Here is an 18,953-nt window from a genome sequence, read left to right as displayed (position 1 = left end):
AGCGGCCTGTGCGTTGGGGCAACCCTGAGCGGAATATTAATTTGCGGCGGAAACCAGTTCTACAAGCGACGCATAGCTTCAGAGATTTGACCATTGCTGCGCATTCCAGACATCCTTTGTTGTCTGGATCAATCCCTCCCCTGCCCTACAGTATTGCATACCTTTCTCCTGTTCTTGCGTACTGGTTAACCTTGGAAAAACCGGTTCTAAAAATCTACCGACGCGTTCTCTGATTGGTGAATCAGGTTCCTTCTTTGTTCTGACGTTGTGACGTCATTTGACCTTGAACGCACACTCCCCAAATTCCTTTCTCCTCTACCTGCGCGGAGTTCACAGTCTCCTGTCTGGCATCTCGTACCATCGTCTTTCATAACATAATAACATACATTATTACATAGTACTAATTAATAATATTACATATCGCGGGTTCGAGTACCAGGACCGTCTTCTTTCGTACCATTAACACCCTTCATAGCGGTTCATAAACCATAAAAACTTATTTTCAATATTATAAACATTAATATTATCGATTGATACATTACATACTTTGCAGTAATGAATATAAAACCATATGCATAGCGTTTAGTACCTCTAATTACCTTTTATATACATATTTTTCATAAAATAAATAATTATATATTCATAAAAGTTATAAATAAGCAAATACATAAATGTAAAGTATTATAACGATATGCAAATTTATTCTAAATACATACCAATGAATTCTAAATACATGCAAATAAACTAACACCCGTGCAAATAAATTGCGAATATTAAATAGCGACCGAGCTTAGCGGGGATACCATCTACTAGTTCGTACTGTGCTTGACAACTTAAAATGCATTTCCCTCACAATGTACTTTGTTGAGTTCGCCCTTCGTATCCGCAACGCCTCATATGTATTAACCTTCACTGAAGACATCGAGCATATTTAAGGTATTAATTATGAAGTGTTTGTGTATTTTAGATATGGTTCGAATGATTTTACAAAAGCAACGTGAAACGTACAGAGCCTTAAATGAACGAGAAACGCAATTTGATGCAGAGGTGGAAGAAGAAGCAGAAGAGGAAGAAGAAGAACAAGAAGAAGGTGAAGAAAATGAAGAGGACGGCGAACAAGAGGAAGCAGAGGAGGCAGTGGAAGCATAATAGCGTCTGTAAGTTTGTTGCATTGAATTTTTAGGCTTGTTGTGTCTGCAATATGCTGTGAAAATATGTTATGTAACACATGTTGTAGGACATGCAAATTCGCTACCTGTGGACGAAAACATTGGGATACTGGTTGTTCCAATCTCTTTCCTACTTCATTTATTTTGTTTAAGCATTATTAATATAATTTCCAATTATTTTAGGTGCTGGAAGAAGCCAACATTTAATCATAGAAAGCATAGCTTCAAGACAAAAAATTTATTGGTGTTAATATTAGTTTGATTTTTGTTTTAAGCACATTTTATACACAGATACGCTAATTCGGAACTGGGCCTGCAGTTTAAAATGAATAAGAACTACTATGTGTCTCCAACGGGTATCGAACGTTGGACCCCGAGTGCGCCATCGGGGAGGTCCCTATTGATATTATTAATAGTATTTAACTAATATATTAACTTTTTATGAAGGTTCAATTGTAAAAAAAAATCTTCTGCAGTACAAGTCTCGATTTAATTGCTTCTTTCAACAATTTTTGCTTGCAAACTGTTAAAAAAATCTATATCGTTATCTCCATGATAGTTGTATGTTAGGCCTGTATATACTACTTAAATTGTATTGCCAATTAATATTTTGATAAGAAATGCGCGTTTGTAGCAGCAAAACGTCGAGATTACAGAAAACCAATGCAAAAGGGTAAACGTTGTTTGTCAAAGTTTACAAATTGGAGACATTGTTGTAAGGCGGACAATTGCAAATGCAAACGATGCAACGGATTGCTGTGAAGCATGGTGGAGATCATGGGGAAGCAAATGCTGACGAAAAGTAGTTCAATTTTTTACCACCAGGTGCACATGTGGTGCTGTAAGAACAACCAGTAATTTGTGTTTATGTCGGTACAGCTGTGTTTAGTGTGCCTGTTAACGTGAATGACCCTTTGGAAACGTAAAGCAGTGTGATCAATGGCTTCATGAAGCGTTTTCCAGGATGTTGTTCACTGTACACTAGATTTCAGCTCCACATTTCAACCTGGTGGTGAAAATTTGAACTTTTCTTTGCAGTTAGCATTCGCTTCTCCATGGTCTCCATAGCTTCTATACCAAGTTTCAGGACAATCCGTATGATTCAAAGGTTCGAGAGCAGTGACGGCGCCAGCCTGAAATAAGTGGAGGGGCTACAGATTTCGGAGTCAAATTAACTAATATCGACTAAAATGTACTTACTTCATACTTTTAGGGTATAATTTTACCGCTTGCATATTTTACAATCAGAACTCAAGATAAATCAATGAGATGTTGCATTTTGTTCCATCATATACAAAAGTACTTTTAGGCACGAATCTTTTATGTCAAATAAAATGCAATAATTATATTGTTTCTTTTCCTACCATTAGTGAGTGGAATAATATCAGAGTCTTACTATTCATGTGAAGAGTACAAAATACACCATATAAACTACACTCATTACATTATCAACTCGCTGGATATTCGTATAAATACTACAACTAACACTATTTCTATGTAAACAGTGTGACTAACTTGTTGCTAAAATGAGAAAATGAGCCACAGCAAGAAACTACGATAAGACACGTCTGTTTTTATGAGCAGCCACACCATTTTTTAAATCCAAAGTTTTTGCAAGCTCTTCAAAGGACAGAACAGATCGAGCACTCAACCTCTCGTCACCAATTACATTTCGAAGGTTTGTCGCAAGCAACCGTTGATGGGGATATGAACATTTCAATAACACAAAGCTTATAAAGTTCGTAAATGGAAATTTTGAATGTTTCAATCGTTTCAAGCAGCTGCTAAAGGTCTTTATTTTGGCTTCCATTCTGCCTCATAGTGTGCCATGACTCTAAATTGTCCAAATCGCAAGAGTAGGGAGCGTATAAAGATTGTAGCTTTTCATGCTTCAGAAAGGTGGCACTAACTTAATAAAGTAAGCATCAAATAAGCGAAAACACCTTTGATAGGTAAAATATCTTACTTTTCTTGTTCAACGACTGGAATTCAGAACTTAGGGCTAAAAATGGGGAGGATGTGAGAAATATCGTCCACTTAGGACGTGCCACTCTCAAGGAACAAAAATATTTTCACTACAAATCCACCTTCACTACGAGATAAATATATTGACATAAAATCAATGCAACATGCAACTCTTGCACTGGGAATTTTGATTAGAGAGGAGACTGCTGAAGATTATAATTGTATTTTCGAATATATTATGCTCTGAATATTGATCAGAATTTGATCAATATTTTTATTAGAGGTGCTTCAAGACCTACAGCTTATAGTGGAATCCGAGCCACTTAATGATATGTGCCTCCACCAGGGATCGATCCCGGGACCCCTTAATTTCAAGGCAGCAGTATTGCTGCTAGATAACCAGAGCGGTGAGGTCCAATTTTAATATTTCCAATTCTTAACATTTAAGAATTAGTTACTTTGTGTACTCCTTGATTTCTTAACGTCCTATTTCTTCCTCTTGAATATTTGCAACGATAAGGATAGATACAACGATGAAAACAATGAGACAACATCGATAACACTAATACCATTGTCGGTACTCGAATGAGGAAATAACAAACAGAAAAGAACATTGACGGCTCTTTAGATGTTGAACGTTGTCCTACTTAAAAAAAATCATTTTATGAATTATGTTAGATTTATTCAGAAATATAGCATTACGATTTATGGAGCCTAATAATGTACACGTTTAACTGCATATGCCAACAAATAAAAAACAATCCCACGGCCACTGAATACGTCGTCCACCTACGAGGCAGGTAACAGATTTCGTAGCAGTAGCAAGTTTGGCTGGCACTCATGATTGGCCCATTACGTAGTATCAAATGGTAGCCACTGCTATCCAGGCAGGCATATCTGCATATAACCCCTCCCCTTGATTTTAGAACACATCGTATTAAAAGTAAATTTACGATCTAACTGAACTAGAAAATGTACGTGAACATTGTACTTGCCTCAATGGAATTTTAATAATGGAAAATGTAAACTTAAAATTTTTAAGTTTTCGGTCAAAATGCGTCTACCGTACTACAAAAATCTTTGGGGGCTACAGGGGGGGGGGGCTCAGGCCGGTGCATCACTAGCCCCTCTGTAGCGCCGTCCCTGCTCGAGAGGTCTCTGAGTTGGGCAACTTTAATTGTATTGGTATTGTTATTATCGCATAGTGTTGTACGATTAAGATAAAATCACCGTTATTTAGGGCACTTCCTCTTGATTGTTACATTATCTAGTTTCTGCCTCATGGGCCGTTATAACAACCAATCTTTGTCCCTACAATGAATGAAGGAAAACAAAGAAAGAGGAATAAAACTGTATTGATCATGATAATACAATAAAGATAATATTAAGATTACACAATGATAAAATAATACATTGAATTGATTAGTATGCATACTGTGGAGTAAAGATAAGTAATAAGTCATTAGCAGAACATTGTATGTCTGTGTTTGTGTGTGTGTGTGTGTGTGTGTGTGTGTGTGTGTGTGTGTGGTGGGGTGGTGATAGGTATGCGTTATATTATGTGTAAGTACAGGTGCAATTATTAAGATTGATGTAGGTTAATGTAGTTGTTGGGACAATACTAAGTTCTTTACTTATTTTCTGAAAACTATGATGGCAAATAATGTTAGTCAATGGTGCAGGCTGTTTGTTCCATTCCCTAAACCCTGCAACAATGAAGGACAATGAAATAGGTTACGGTTTTATGTTTGGGGATTTTTTAGATTATGTTTCTTGCGGACATCGTGTTCGTCCGATAAAATAGGATTTTTAGGGTGAAGGTAAGAGCGACTATAAGTGTTTTAATGATATTTAAAAGTTCTGGTAACCTAACAATTACTCGCTACTTTGTGATTAGGATGTGCGATAATAAAATTACCACATTCCTGGTTATTCTTTGGATTGATTAGATTGAGTTGGTGTTTTAAGTCCACTTTATGCACAGTAAGGCTAATCGGGACTGGACCTACAGTTTAAAGTGAAATCCGAACCTCCACCGGGTATCGAACCCGGGACCCCTTTATTACAAGGCGACGATGCTACCACTACTCCATTGGTAAAGCCTCACCTGGTTATTCTTGTTCCATTCGTTTGCCAAATACCCATTTTACAGATGGAATATATTTAGAATCGTTTTAAGATTAATATGTATTTTCGAAAATTTCGATTGTTCTCTAGTTCTGTGTTTGGTGCTTTCCTAATGAGGCGGCAAAAGTTCACTTGGAATTAAAATAGCACCTGAGGGTTAATGGGGAAGAAATAAGCAAGAGCAGGGTTTTTCTCTTATGAGCTTCTTCCTTACCATTGTAGAGTTAATCGTCCATTGAAAACGATCCGCTGCATGTGCTTGCAAGCCAACTGACGGAGCTATACGGGAAGCTCCTGCGATGATAATGTGGTTAATCCAGCGTAGAGAGGAAGGGGACAAAATGGACGACAAAGAGCGTCATGTGTTTCCACATCTCTCTCCACGATACGGCGTTGGATTCGCGTCAGAGCAGTACAATTCTTCTCGATGAGTGAGTCACAGGGAATAAACCACAGCTGTCGAACCGCTGGTTCGATTCGCGTGGATCACCAGAAGAACAAGTGATCTGCATGTATCACGCGGCTTGCACTTGCCTGTGCCATAAATCCACTGCGTGTGTCTGGATGAAGGGTTTGTCCATACCAGGAAGCACTCGTTGATTGACAGGTATACTAATTTAAGATTAACTCGTCTCAAGAATAAAGTCCAGGCTGGAGTTTACTGACTGAAGAAGCAGTTTAATGTGGAATTCATCAAGCAATAACAAGTTGCAAAACAATATTTTCTTATCTGTTGATGTAATTTCCATAATGCAACCTGTTAATTCGTATGGACTCAACGGTATTGCCGCGGGGCTGAGACAATTCGTAATTAGTTTTAGAAGGTGCTTGAAAAATGGGTGGCACTCCTACAATCGGGTTCGGATGTCCCGACTAGCCATGGGCTTTGAGAGGGAGGTCGAACAGATCTATCGAACCTGCACCCGCACCCAACGGGGAATTTGACATCGTTCATTTCAAGTTAAAAAAAACAAAACAGACAGTTTTATAGTTAAAACATATATTAAGTTCACGTAACCAAAGTAAAAATAGGTTAGATCGAAAAAAATTGAATTACGTTGTTCATATTCTACTATTCAATCCAAAGAAAAGATGGTTTCGCCGTTTCCAAATTAGAGTTTTATGTAAGAAGATTTATAACTTCAATACCCCTCTAACATTTACAACTTTTTGAACTAGGGATGTAAATGTTAATAACAGAATAGAATAAGTATGCATTTCAGTACATTAACAGGATGAAATCTAAAAAGAAAACGGAAAAACGTTTGTGCTGAATAATCACGCGAAAGTATCCCCAAGATTGATTGATTGATTGATTGATTTAGTTTATTTTACTTCGCGTTTTGTGCCTCTTGGCTAATTTGCGAAGATGGGGATGGGTGATGAAATGATGAAATTGATGAATGGACATTCACAAACAACCAAGCCCGACCGGGATTCGAACCCGGAACCCTTGAGTATCCCCAAGAATATAATAATAATAACAATACTACTACTACTACTAATAATAATAATGAAAATTAGTAATATTTTTTCTTTATTAGTTTATAATAGTAAATATTGTGAAAAATTATAACCATAGAATAATTATTGTTATTGTCATAATTTCTACTAATCAAGTTTAATCAATGGCCTGACCCGCCCTACAAACATTTCTGTCGACGCCCGTGCGACTCACCCATCCAAATCTAATTACACTGACAATATAAACATCGGATTATAGATATTTTATAACAATCGACTTTGTTGTTGTCAGGCTTATCCAATCTTCTATCATTTCATTATTAGGTCAAATATTTTCTTAATCACTTCGCTGGCTTTTTACATAAGGACCAACAACAGCATAATAAAATCACATTTCTCTTGGTTTCTCTTTCACATTCAGACTTTTCATTGCATTTTATACGGTGATAGAAACTTCTAATATAAACTTTATCTTAATAGTGAGGTTTATTTTTACAAAGAAAGATTAAAACCCATGTTCCAATTCTGTAATTATTGACTGTGCTTACCTGTAGAGTTTGGCGAAACACCATAAAAATATCAAGTAATGTTATGAATTGGAATAATGTTCTTCATTAGATTTTCATGAATATGTTTAGCAGCCTATTAAAGAGTTCAACAGTGTTCTAAATTGTCCCTTCAACAATTAGATTACGTTAACAAATTGCGTTCTATTCCTCTGAGTTTTGTAACTATCTGCGTGTTCCGTATCTTACTGAATAGTGACACATTCTGCAATTAGTTGGCAAGATAAAAGACCGGATGTGCGCAATTGGTGTTGTGGGTTTCCCGTGTTCAAAATGAAATTGGTATTGCTACCCTTCACATTTTCATCGCATCTCTCTTCCTCTCAGTATTCAATTGAGCGTGGAGACAAGGGGGGAGGGGAAGATATTTTCTGTGGAGCAGTTGTTATTTAATATACTTCTAAATACAATATTTAATATTGAGGGTAAGAGTGCATTTATTCCAGTCGAGTTGTTTTGCTTGCTGTGGGACGGGCAAATCGACCGGGAAGTGTTATCGTCAGTATTCTACAATGGGGGATAAGTTCCTGATTTCATCCATATATTTAATGGACGCAAAATCCAAAGTTAATGGAAACAAGGCTTCCACTAACATTTCACGAAACAAAGCGTATACCCTGTGAAAATTTTGGTTTGATTGATTTGGTTTATTTTACTTCCCTTTTTGTGCCACTTTTGTCTAATTTGCGGTGATGAGGATGAGTGATGATATGATGAAATTGATGCAGGGACCTCACAAACATCCATGCCCAGGCCGGGATTCGAACCCGAGACCCCTAGCGTCGTAGCGCGATGTGCTAACCACTCTGCAACGGGGCCGGCGTGAAAATTTTGGAACTAAAGCACTGACTTCACAATGGATATGTCCAATTGCACGCTAATGTAGAACCATTGTCATGGACGTTGACAGAAATGTTACACAATTACAATATATTATGTTACACATTACATACAAATCTGTCTACATGTATTAGTGGAGTGTTTCGTAATTACCTCCACAACAACTTTGCTATTTTATTTTCATCTTATTATTCAACAGCAATATACATGACCCTCTTTTCAGCTTGCAACATAACCAAACCTTTTCTCTCGCTCCAATTTCCTAACTTCCTTGATGGGTATTAGAAGAAAGAGATTTCATCTAATTCCCCATTTAATTACATTACATCAGATATCAGTTACATGACTTGAAAAAAGCACGATGAACTATTAAAACGTTTCCAGAAATAATGAAACACGTATAGGTTTTCTTACATGTAATTTAATCGATTCTAATACTTGGTATTCATGATAATCACTACTCATTTCTGAGATTTTGTCTCATTTAGATCCGATCCAACTATCTGCCTCCATCGGGATCAAACCTGGGATCCTTTCATTACAAGGCGACGGTCTTACTTATACGCTATCGAGGAGCTTTCACGGCTTATTTTCTAACGAACCTTTACACACGTACCATGTTTAATGCGTAATATTCTGTTCAACTAATATACTGCCAGCCAATATTCTCTTCGTGACACCAGAAACTAAATTTTTAGCCCACCTCTGTGGCAGAGTGCTATGACGCCAGGGGCCCGGTTTCGAATCCCGGCCCGTGCATGGGTGTTCTTTGTTCTTTGTGAGTGTCCCCTTCATCTATATCATCATTCACCTTCATCTTCGCGACTTCCAAGAAGTGGCAGAGAAGCAAAATAAAATAAACCAAATCAATCAATCAAAAATCAACATTTTCGGTGGAAATAATTTCTGAAATATGATTTCCACTTCTTGCATTTTATTCCTTCACGTTGATCCAGTACGTAGTTGGAGTGACACCTTGCGCTACAACAAGCGTGGTAAATGCGAAAAGAGAGAACGTATTCATTTCACACCCACGATGAACCTTGCACGGATTTGAGATTTGCGAGAACGGACCCGCGTGTTCCACAGCTGTTTTAGAGAAACAGGTGATATGACACCACTATCTATCAGGATATATCTTTCGTTTTACGTGCTTTTTTTCTCAACTCTGAAAGGCAGAACAAGCTTAGAGAGCGGGCAATAATCATAACAATGACAAAGATGTGGAGGAGAAGCGGCCGTGGATTAACAATGAGCCTCATTAGAATGTGTATGTGATCCGGGAATGGGTGTCGGTCATTAGGTGCACGCTGCTTGGCCTGTTATGGTGGAGTAAATTGAGATTAAATTGAAGACGGGCCCCGCAGCCGGTGACAGCAGCTGACGCCTTCTCACAGGGAGGAATCGCAAACAACGACGGGGGAAATCATTTTGTCCGCGAGCCACAATGCTCGCCCGATTTAACCTCGGCTGCAGCCCCTCGTTCATATTATCTGAGCCCATTGTGCCGGCATAAAAGGTGGGGGGAGGGGCACCCTCCGGCCGCGGAAGAGGAGGAACAAGTTGTTCTTTTCAGAAGCGACGAGATTTGGAGGAGATTTTAATGCGGGAAAAACGAACGGAGAACAGGTTTCTTTAAGAACCGAACCCTTCTCTTACTACTAGAATAAGGATGCATGGTGCGTAAAGGGTGACCTTCTGGTAAGGTACCCAAAAGTCAACCTCACTTCCACGTAGCACACCTCGGTAACTGCTTCTTGCAGCCAACGAGGCTCTGGCGCCTGAACCCACGGCCAGGATAATCCTTCGTGGGGCCGTGTTGTCCTGTGTTTGTCCTTCTCTGTGCTGAGTGAGCTTTACAGCCTCAGTTTTTAATCTAGGTGAGGATACTTCTCTGTGGTATAGTTGTAGTTCTTGTTAAGTCATGGATGAATGAATTAGTTTTAGAAATTGAGTTAGGAAGTTTTATTTAAGGGACTTATCCCCGTATGGCGTGGCGAGCAAAATAGCCTATGAGCTTATATGACCAAACTATAACAATCAATAACGATGCATAACTTTTAAATGTTATAAAAATGACTAAATTGTTCATATTGAAAGATAAGCATTGCAAGTGCATGGATACACGTCCCATGAAGTGCCACATATTCATGCTTTCAAAATGTTATGTGGATATGCAGAAGAATACATACATATGTATATATTTCTCATAAGACTTATTGTAGAATTAAAATGTAGACAACCCACAAACCCGTAAAACATACTCTATGTATGTATAATTTGATGCTGTCAATCCTCAGTGCATAACATTTTGAAAACATGGATTAATCAAAATATGAATGGTTTTAAGGCTATAAAATCTCCTCAGAGAAACTGCAATCGCTCTTAATAAGACGATTCATTTATTTAAGGAAATTCTCTAGTTTTATTGAGAATCTCATGCATTGTTTACTGGTTTTTTAAAAGATAAACTATAATTTTGTAATTTTTTGTTATTTTATAGCCTATCTAATAACATCTTCCTTATAAATACATAAAATAAGAAACGAACTACCTTGGGTTGTAATAGCTTTAGAAGATAGAGAATGCTCCATATTTATATTTGGCTTAAAAGGAGAAGCCTTTAACAATATCTACTATAGTATTAGCATGAACATTTATCCATGAAGAACGTCTTGTACCACTATTTGCTACTATCTCAGGTTGATTTGAAAGATGTTTACGTGATAGAAGCTGCTATCTTGGAACAACAATTCGATGATGCTACTGAAAAAGGTAGGCTAGAAGGCATCGGGCATCGAAAAGGCAGGGTAGAACGATAAACACTTGCCTCTCTCTACCACGGTTAAAAATCTGGGAATTACACTAAACAATAATCTTACCTGGAGAGAACACGTAAACTCCGTGTGTAAAAGAGCTTTCGGTGCACTACACTCTCTTTACCGGCTTAAAAACTTCCTCCCCGAACGTATAAAAACCAAACTTGTTCAATCTCTTGTTTTCCCTATTATTGATTACTGTGACACTGTTTACTCGGACGTAAATTGTGAGCAAGCTAAACGCCTTCAGCGAATCCAGAACGCCTGTGTCCGCTTCGTTTTCGACATAAAATATTCAGAACATTTGACACCGTATTATGCGAAGGTCGAGTGGCTGAAATTAAGTGATAAACGGATTTACCACAACCTTGTCCTACTGTACAAAGCCCTAGAAATAAAAGATTCAAAATACCTTTCCGGGCGGTTTCAATATCTTTCGGACTTTCACTCCCGCAACACCAGATCACGTGAAAAATCTCTGTTATCCATCCCTATCCACAGATCTAACTTCTACGCCAATTCGTTTACCGTTACCTCTGCAGGACACTGGAACAGACTGCCCCCCGAAATCCAAGCCTCCTCCTCAATTGTAACATTCAAAAGACAATTAAAATTATACATGCTAAACAATTGGACCTAGATTAAATTCCCAGAAAGAAATACGTTATACATTTAGCCCACGAAATATGCTTTCTATGTAGGTACTTGTGTGTGAATGTGTGTTTGTGTGTGTGTGTGTGCATGTAGAAACTGTATTGCTTTTATTTTTAATTTCTTCTAAGCTACTTTTTTTCATTGTGTTAGTAAAAATAATGAGCAATGTACGTAATTAATGGTTAATCCAGGGCTTGACTGCTTGTATTCAAACTGTATTGCTTTCATTTTTAGTTCCATTTTACTTTCACTACTTTACTTTTCTTTTATTATTTTATTTTTCATTTATCTTTTTTAATTTTTTAATTGTATACAATTTACTGCAAAGAAAAAAATGATCCCTGTAATTAATGGTTAAGTGGAAGAGAAGGCATTAATGCCTTAACTTCGCCATGTAAACAAAGTCGTAAATAAATAAATAAATAAATAAATAAATAGAAGGGAGGAATGAGCTAAAACAAGCTAAAATAGCCATAGCGAAATCATGCATTTGTCTGCAGTGAGTTTTCAATATCCACATATTAATTTGCAAGTTATCACGGGTATAAAATATACTTCCCAACAAGAAAAACACGTTAGTATGTTTAACTTTCGTGTAATTTTAATCCTTATAGTTATGTTTACAAGATTTAGACTACCACATTCATCTAACACATGTGTTCAATGTAGTGTCCACCCACTTCCAGTGTTACAGCCAAGAAGCGCTCCCAGTCCCTCTGAACTTTGATCAACACGTCAGGCTGAATGCTGGCACAAGCATCCATGATTCACTGCTTAAGATTGTGGGGATCCTGTATTTTAAAGGCATAAACAATTGCCTTCAAATGTTCACACAGATAAAAAATCCAATGGCGTGAGGTCAGTGGATCGTAGTGGACATTTCACAGTTTCCCTACGACGAATCCACCTGTGAGGAAACTGCACATGCAGGTAATTCCCGGTAATGTTGTCATAATGAATTGGAGCACCATCGCGCTGGAAAGCGTCTGGTTATGTTCCGTCCTCGGAAAACAACTTTTGGCAACCTTCTGTGCTCAAGTTTCCCTCAATAAAGAATGGACCCACTCTACAAGTACCTCACGCACCACACCTCACCATCCATCACTTCAGCCGAGGCAACCATTTTGAACGGGTCTAACCACAATAGGTTTATGTCTCATCATTATCGATGCTTAGTTTGTTTACCTCCCCAGTAACATAGAAGTTCGTGTAATCTGTAATGAGTACAAACTCTGTGAAACGATAAGGGTCATTCCACGTCAAATCATCCAGGCCATGTCACCCACCATCCCCGATTTTGATGAAATTCGGTACGCTTATAGAACTTTTGATGCAGATTACAAAAATGACAACTGTTTTTAAATTGGTCAAGGGGATCAGAAGTTACGCGCTTTTTAAGATCTCCGTGTACGCCACATGTGGCTCCACTTTGAATGACACGCATTAGGTTATAAACGATTGTATCTTCCCTCGGGTCTGCCGTAGAAACTTCAACTTTGTTTTATTTTGTTCAGAATAGTATAAGCTTTCATTTAAATAACGTTTCAGATGGATGCATCAATAAACATGTATTTTTATATATAGTTTTATGTATTTTTTTAGAAAAATAAATGACCAACTTCAAGAGCAAATTTCATGCAATGCCCCCCTTCAATTTCCCCCCAATTTTATATGTAGGTAGCTCAGAGTGTGTACTAATGCCTGATGGGAAAATTTGGATGGGCGGTTCAGAGACAGGGTGATAACAAAATTATTTGCATAAAATGACATTAAAAGTAAATCTTATTAAAAATGCTTATGTATTTAGCATAAAGCCTGAAGTACAATATGTTTCAAGCTACAATATTCAATATTTATGTTCACTATGTGTGAATGTAAGCATAGGCGCAACCTGGCGGGGGCAAAGGGAAGCACTTGCCCTCTCCCAAATTTATAGATTAATTTTAAAATTTGCAAGTAATAATTACAGTGGAACCCTGATTTAAGTTCCTCGATTTTACATTTTCCTTCATTTTGCATTCAATCTTGGTGGTCCCAACACAAATTATTTAGAAATTCTCCAAGATCTTCCATTTTCCCGCGTATTTAGTTTTTTCAGCTTGATCTCCTAGATAACGTAAAATCAAGATTTCACTGTATCTAACTTAGATTCAACTGTCTTCATTTTTTAAAAAATTATATATATTATATAATTATATATATAAAAATTAATAACATTCCCAAGTTTAGCAAATTTATCTTCAAGAACATTCTTTTTGTGCATTTTATCTCAATATGGAAGTTCTCTTTTGGCTACTCTTCATGGGGATACGTAATATGAAGTAAGAATTAATACCACACAGTACAATGTGTCAGCGATTGCAAAGTACTACAACAGTACCAGGAGGTATGCACTATTTTGAACTTACAGGTTCCGTAAGTTACTTTTTACAAGTAACTGAGTTACAGTCACTCATTTAAAAAGTTATTCAGGTATTGTTACTGGTACTTTGAAAGTAACTGAGTTTCTTTTACAGTTACTGTAACAGTAACGTACTGTTAATGATCATTGATTTGTGTTAAAGTTACACACAATCAATGATCATGAAGACTTCCTTGTTTTACTTATGTTTCTAGTACATAATATGTATTCATATATTTACATTATTACTGCTAATAAATGATGGAAAACACAGTCAGCTTTGGTTGAACGATTATAATTTTAAAAAATCATTTGTATGCTGACCACGGTACTATGAATATGGTGTCATTGATTGATTCCTCTTCCACCTATTTATTTCTCCTCCATTCCAAGTTCAACAAGATCCAAAGATCCACTCCCTCGACAATGACTTTTACCTAGCTGGACAACAACATTCCAAACGAACACAGCAGTCTACCGAAAACAAATTACGAGTAGTTTTCACATACGATTAGAAATGAAGTACAGTAAAGCGTGGATGTTCTAAATTTAGCATGCAACAAAGCATAGCTTCCTTGCCAGCAATTCCAAGAAAATCCTTTCACGTAGTATCCGAAGAAGGTACCTACATATTTTATTTTCATAGTCTGGAATAGAATTGTCCAATTTAGCTATTTCCCTACTGCAAAAAATAACTCTGTTACCGTTGTTAACGTTACTTTTACAGTTAGAATTCCTAAATAAAAAGTAACTGTACTTGTAACTTTGTAACTATTTACTTCGAAACAATAGTTGTATAACAGTCAGAGCAAAAACAGTAAGTGCTGATGTAATATGTTTTGTATAACTGTATGGTTTGGCTTTTGTAAGAAGTGACTTTCCGAATTCCAACTGTAAACAGTTATGTAGTAGCATGTATGTGCGTCACTCAAACTTGTTTGTAGGATTGCTTCAAAAGTCCACGTGAAAATGGAGATGCAGCTATTAAATTCTTGCATTTACTTGGTCCATCAACTTCCTACTACTGGCCAAAAAGTATGCTGTGTCCAGTGGACATCAACAACACAAATGGAAGGACATATGTACTTAGTGATAAGTCAAATACTTTAGTGTGTTTGAAATGGTCAAAATATCCATCTAAAATGTGAACGGCACAATTTATAGTACATGAAATTTTGGCAATGCATACAGTACAATTTTTAGGTATTATATTAATGGGTGTGACTTGGAAACTATCCTTGGGTTGAGATAATCACAAAGTTTTCCATCGCATAAAAATAGTGTCCAGGATTATTTGATAAATACATTTGAAAAGTCACAATTATTACTCTTTATTCGTTTCTTCCTCAAGTGCCAGGAGGATCACAAAATATATTTAACTTGTAAATTTTAATTAATCTATAAATTTGGGAGGGAGCAAGTGCTTCCCTTTGCCCCATCCAGGTTACGCTTACGCTCATTCACACATAGTGAACATAAATATTGAATATTGTAGCTTGAAACATATTGTACTTCAGGCTTTATGCTAAATACATAAGCATTTTTAATAAGATTTACTTTTAATGTCATTTTATGCAAATATTTTTTTTATCACCCTGTCTCTGAACCGCCCATCCCAATTTTTCCATCAGGCATTAGTACACACTCTGAGCTACCTACATATAAAATTGGGGGGAAATTGAAGGGGGGGCATTGCATGAAATTTGCTCTTGAAGTTGGTCATTTATTTTTCTAAAAAAATACATAAAACTATATATAAAAATACATGTTTATTGATGCATCCATCTGAAACGTTATTTAAATGAAAGCTTATACTATTCTGAACAAAATAAAACAAAGTTGAAGTTTCTACGGCAAACCCGAGGGAAGATACGATCGTTTATAACCTAATGCGTGACATTCAAAGTGGAGCCGCATGTGGCGTACACGGAGATCTTAAAAAGCGCGTAACTTCTGAACCCTTTGACCAATTTTAAAAAAGTTGTCATTTTTGTAATCAGCACCAAAAGTTCTATAAGCATGCCGAATTTCATCAAAATCGGGGATGGTGGGTGACATTTTCACAAAATTCTGGATGATTTGACATGGAATGACCCATAATTGATCCGCAGATTAGTAGTGTGTCCCCTACTAAGCAAATTCCACTCTTGTGACCTGGTGTACATTGCACACAAGAGCCTTTACCGACAAAGTCTGGTTTTAAGTTTTAAGCAGTTTTAGGATTAAAGTTATACTAAAAGAAAGCATACCAACGTGTTTCTCTTGACATTCTAGCACATATCCATGTGTCACATGCCCACCTTTCCATACTTATGAGCACTGCATGTTGGACCAATGAACTTTGCCATGTTTCCATATATTTTGGCCAAAATCCCACATCTTTGTTTCAAGTTTAGAATTCCATGATACCCTGATTTACCGGATGGTCTTAACTTTACTGGTCCACCAGAAATTTTAAATGATGAGTGGATAATTTGCAAGAAGTGACAAACTAATGAAAAGAGTAAATACATTTTTCCATTAGTGTTTATTCAGATATTCAGCTAAGTCATTTCCATCTTCCCTTTGCTGCAGGGCCAAAATAACGTAAATTCCATGTTGGAATGACATACTTATCTTTGTGTGAAGACTGAACTGCTCTTTCAAACATAATCATCAGTTGAATGAACACCATTAATCATAAATTGATCAACATATTGTATTGAATTGTTTGTTAGTGTTACTACGGCACAAGACAATTCCGATTGTTTATGACATGTTGACATTTCATGTTTTATCAGAGTTGATAATTGGTCGATGTTAAGTTTCTACAAGTAGTAAGGGGAGCTGAAATGAATTTGTGTCGGGTTCACTGATTCTGTGATTTTCTCACTCAATTACGAGTTTGTAAACTGTACTGTACATTTCTTTCAAAATATATTCTGAATGTAATTGTTGTATTTTCCTATTGTTTCTTTCAGATATTTTTGAGACCAGCAGCCTTAATGGAAGAAATGGAAAGGACTATTTTTTCGTCTACTTTCTTTTAGAGGAAAATATAACACATATTACTAACACGACGAATTTTCTTCACTTGTGTGGTGTTACTAACAATGACTGAACAAACACTGCAACGGGTAGAAGAATTAATGTGTAGGAAAACCATTGCGTTAAGTGTCCGTGTTAGATTCTTTTTTTTTAGAATTCGACGTGTCACTGAGATAAATACTACGATGTACAACGAAATTTTTATAAATTGTGATATTTTTTCAAATGCATAGTTTAATTCTGTAATCAAAAATTGACGTAAGGAGCGGGGCCAACTACTTTTAAGTAGATGAGATAGCGAATTGCGAGGGAAAACAATGAAGGATCATGGTGGTAGGCTCATCACACTACTTAGCCTGTAAAAATAGGTAGGCCTACACAAAATTTACAACACTAGTTACTGTATATACTAAATTGTCATAGATGAATTAAATAATAGAATAAATTTATTTTAAAAAAGTGTAAATTATCAAAATAGACACAGGAACAGTTTTATACCAGTGAAATATCAAAAACTACACAAAGTTTCTCATTATATCTAAGTAAATATTGTTTACTATATTATAAATAATGTATATAAAAATCTTAAAGTAAATAATGTTCATTGCGATCGAAATTATGGAGAAGTTTTGTCTGCAGATATATGAAATAAAATAATAATTGTTAATATGGTTGTAAGATTTATTTTTCAATTTTTTACCACGCCACTTCACATTTGTTGATTCCTAAAGTCGTCCGCAATAGATCAAATGAACCTTGAACAACACGTTCAATTCCACGCTAGAATAAAGTGTAGTCAGAGGGCACGTCATTTACTTCCTCGTATTCAAGGTTAACCATCAAGACTTCTTATTTCGGAATGGTTCCAACGGTAGTCAGACTGTCGATCAATCACTTGGTATTGAAATTGATTATGGAAAACAAATATCAAGGCCCTATGGTACTACGAACCATATTAGTGTCATGTCACGCTGCAAGATTGAGTCCAAACAAAGCGGTCACGTGGTTCTAGCACATTCAAAACTAATGAATTTTCCATAGGAAGGGATAGCTTTAAGAATTATGACAGCAGTTTTGAAACAAAATTGTGATGCGTATCGTACATCAATGTAATGATGAGCTTTTAGAGAATACGTCTATATATAACACATACCTTACAGATGAGAATGTAAAGAATAAATGGAGTAGGAAATCTAGTAAATCGAATTCTCCTAACGGCGTCCGATCCGGAATGGTAGCCAATGGGCGGCGCCTGCAGTCACATGAGGCTGCTGGTTTCCCAACATCCATAGCGGCAGCGTGACTGCACTTGAGATCGGCTTAGCTTCGGACCGGCTTCGGCTGTGCTCGGAACTGGAAATCTAGATTATTTTTTTTTAAATGCATGATTTTCTTACTCCGGTTATTCATACCTTATTCCCTGTAAGGTATGTGTGATATATAGACGTTGTCGTATGCCGATTGAACTTGAACGCCAGACCTGGTTATTAAATGTTGTTCGTTATCAGTCTGTGCATTGTTCCTGTCATGTATGTCTAAAAAGTCATAGCCGTTCTCCGTGACGAGGCTACTTTCTATTATACCGATATGTAAGTTGTTGTACTTGTTCTATTACTGTGTTCCGGAATTATACACTTTTGTTTGTGTTACAAATACTGTCTTATTCTTAAGAGGCCATATCATGGGCAGCGGAAAAACAGACCTTCATTCAGAACACTTTTACTCGAAAACTATTTGAGGCATTTGAATGAGCTTTGTGGTGAATTGATCAGAAAGGATGAATCTTAACAGTGATTATCGAAATTTTTTTATCACTTCCATATTTTAATAGATATTAGCTGTCAAATATCTCAGTTTTTGGATCGGCGTATAGAGCCCGATTCTAAGTTACTGTAAAAATTTAACCTTGCAAGCCTTTCTT

The 18,953-nt window shown here is 36.7% G+C and overlaps 1 protein-coding gene across 5 annotated transcripts in view; it reads left to right on the top strand.

The window, feature by feature from the left end:
- Nucleotides 1–17,680, top strand: part of Rsph3 (Radial spoke head protein 3) — a 320,248-nt gene extending 302,568 nt beyond the window's left edge. For all 5 annotated transcript variants that reach the window (XM_083141452.1, XM_083141451.1, XM_083141450.1 and 2 more), the window contains 2 exons: nt 968–1,157; nt 16,966–17,680. In XM_083141452.1, coding sequence (XP_082997578.1) covers nt 968–1,149 — 182 coding nt within the window. In that variant the 3' untranslated portion in view covers nt 1,150–1,157; nt 16,966–17,680. The remainder of the gene's footprint in view (nt 1–967; nt 1,158–16,965) is intronic.
- The last annotated feature ends 1,273 nt before the right edge of the window (nt 17,681–18,953 follow it).

Source organism: Lepisma saccharinum, chromosome 20, assembly GCF_977018435.1.
Source record: "Lepisma saccharinum chromosome 20, izLepSacc3.1, whole genome shotgun sequence".
Lineage (NCBI taxonomy): Eukaryota > Metazoa > Arthropoda > Insecta > Zygentoma > Lepismatidae > Lepisma > Lepisma saccharinum.
The sequence above is the reverse complement of the archived record's forward strand: the minus strand, read 5'-3'. Positions and strand labels throughout refer to the sequence as shown.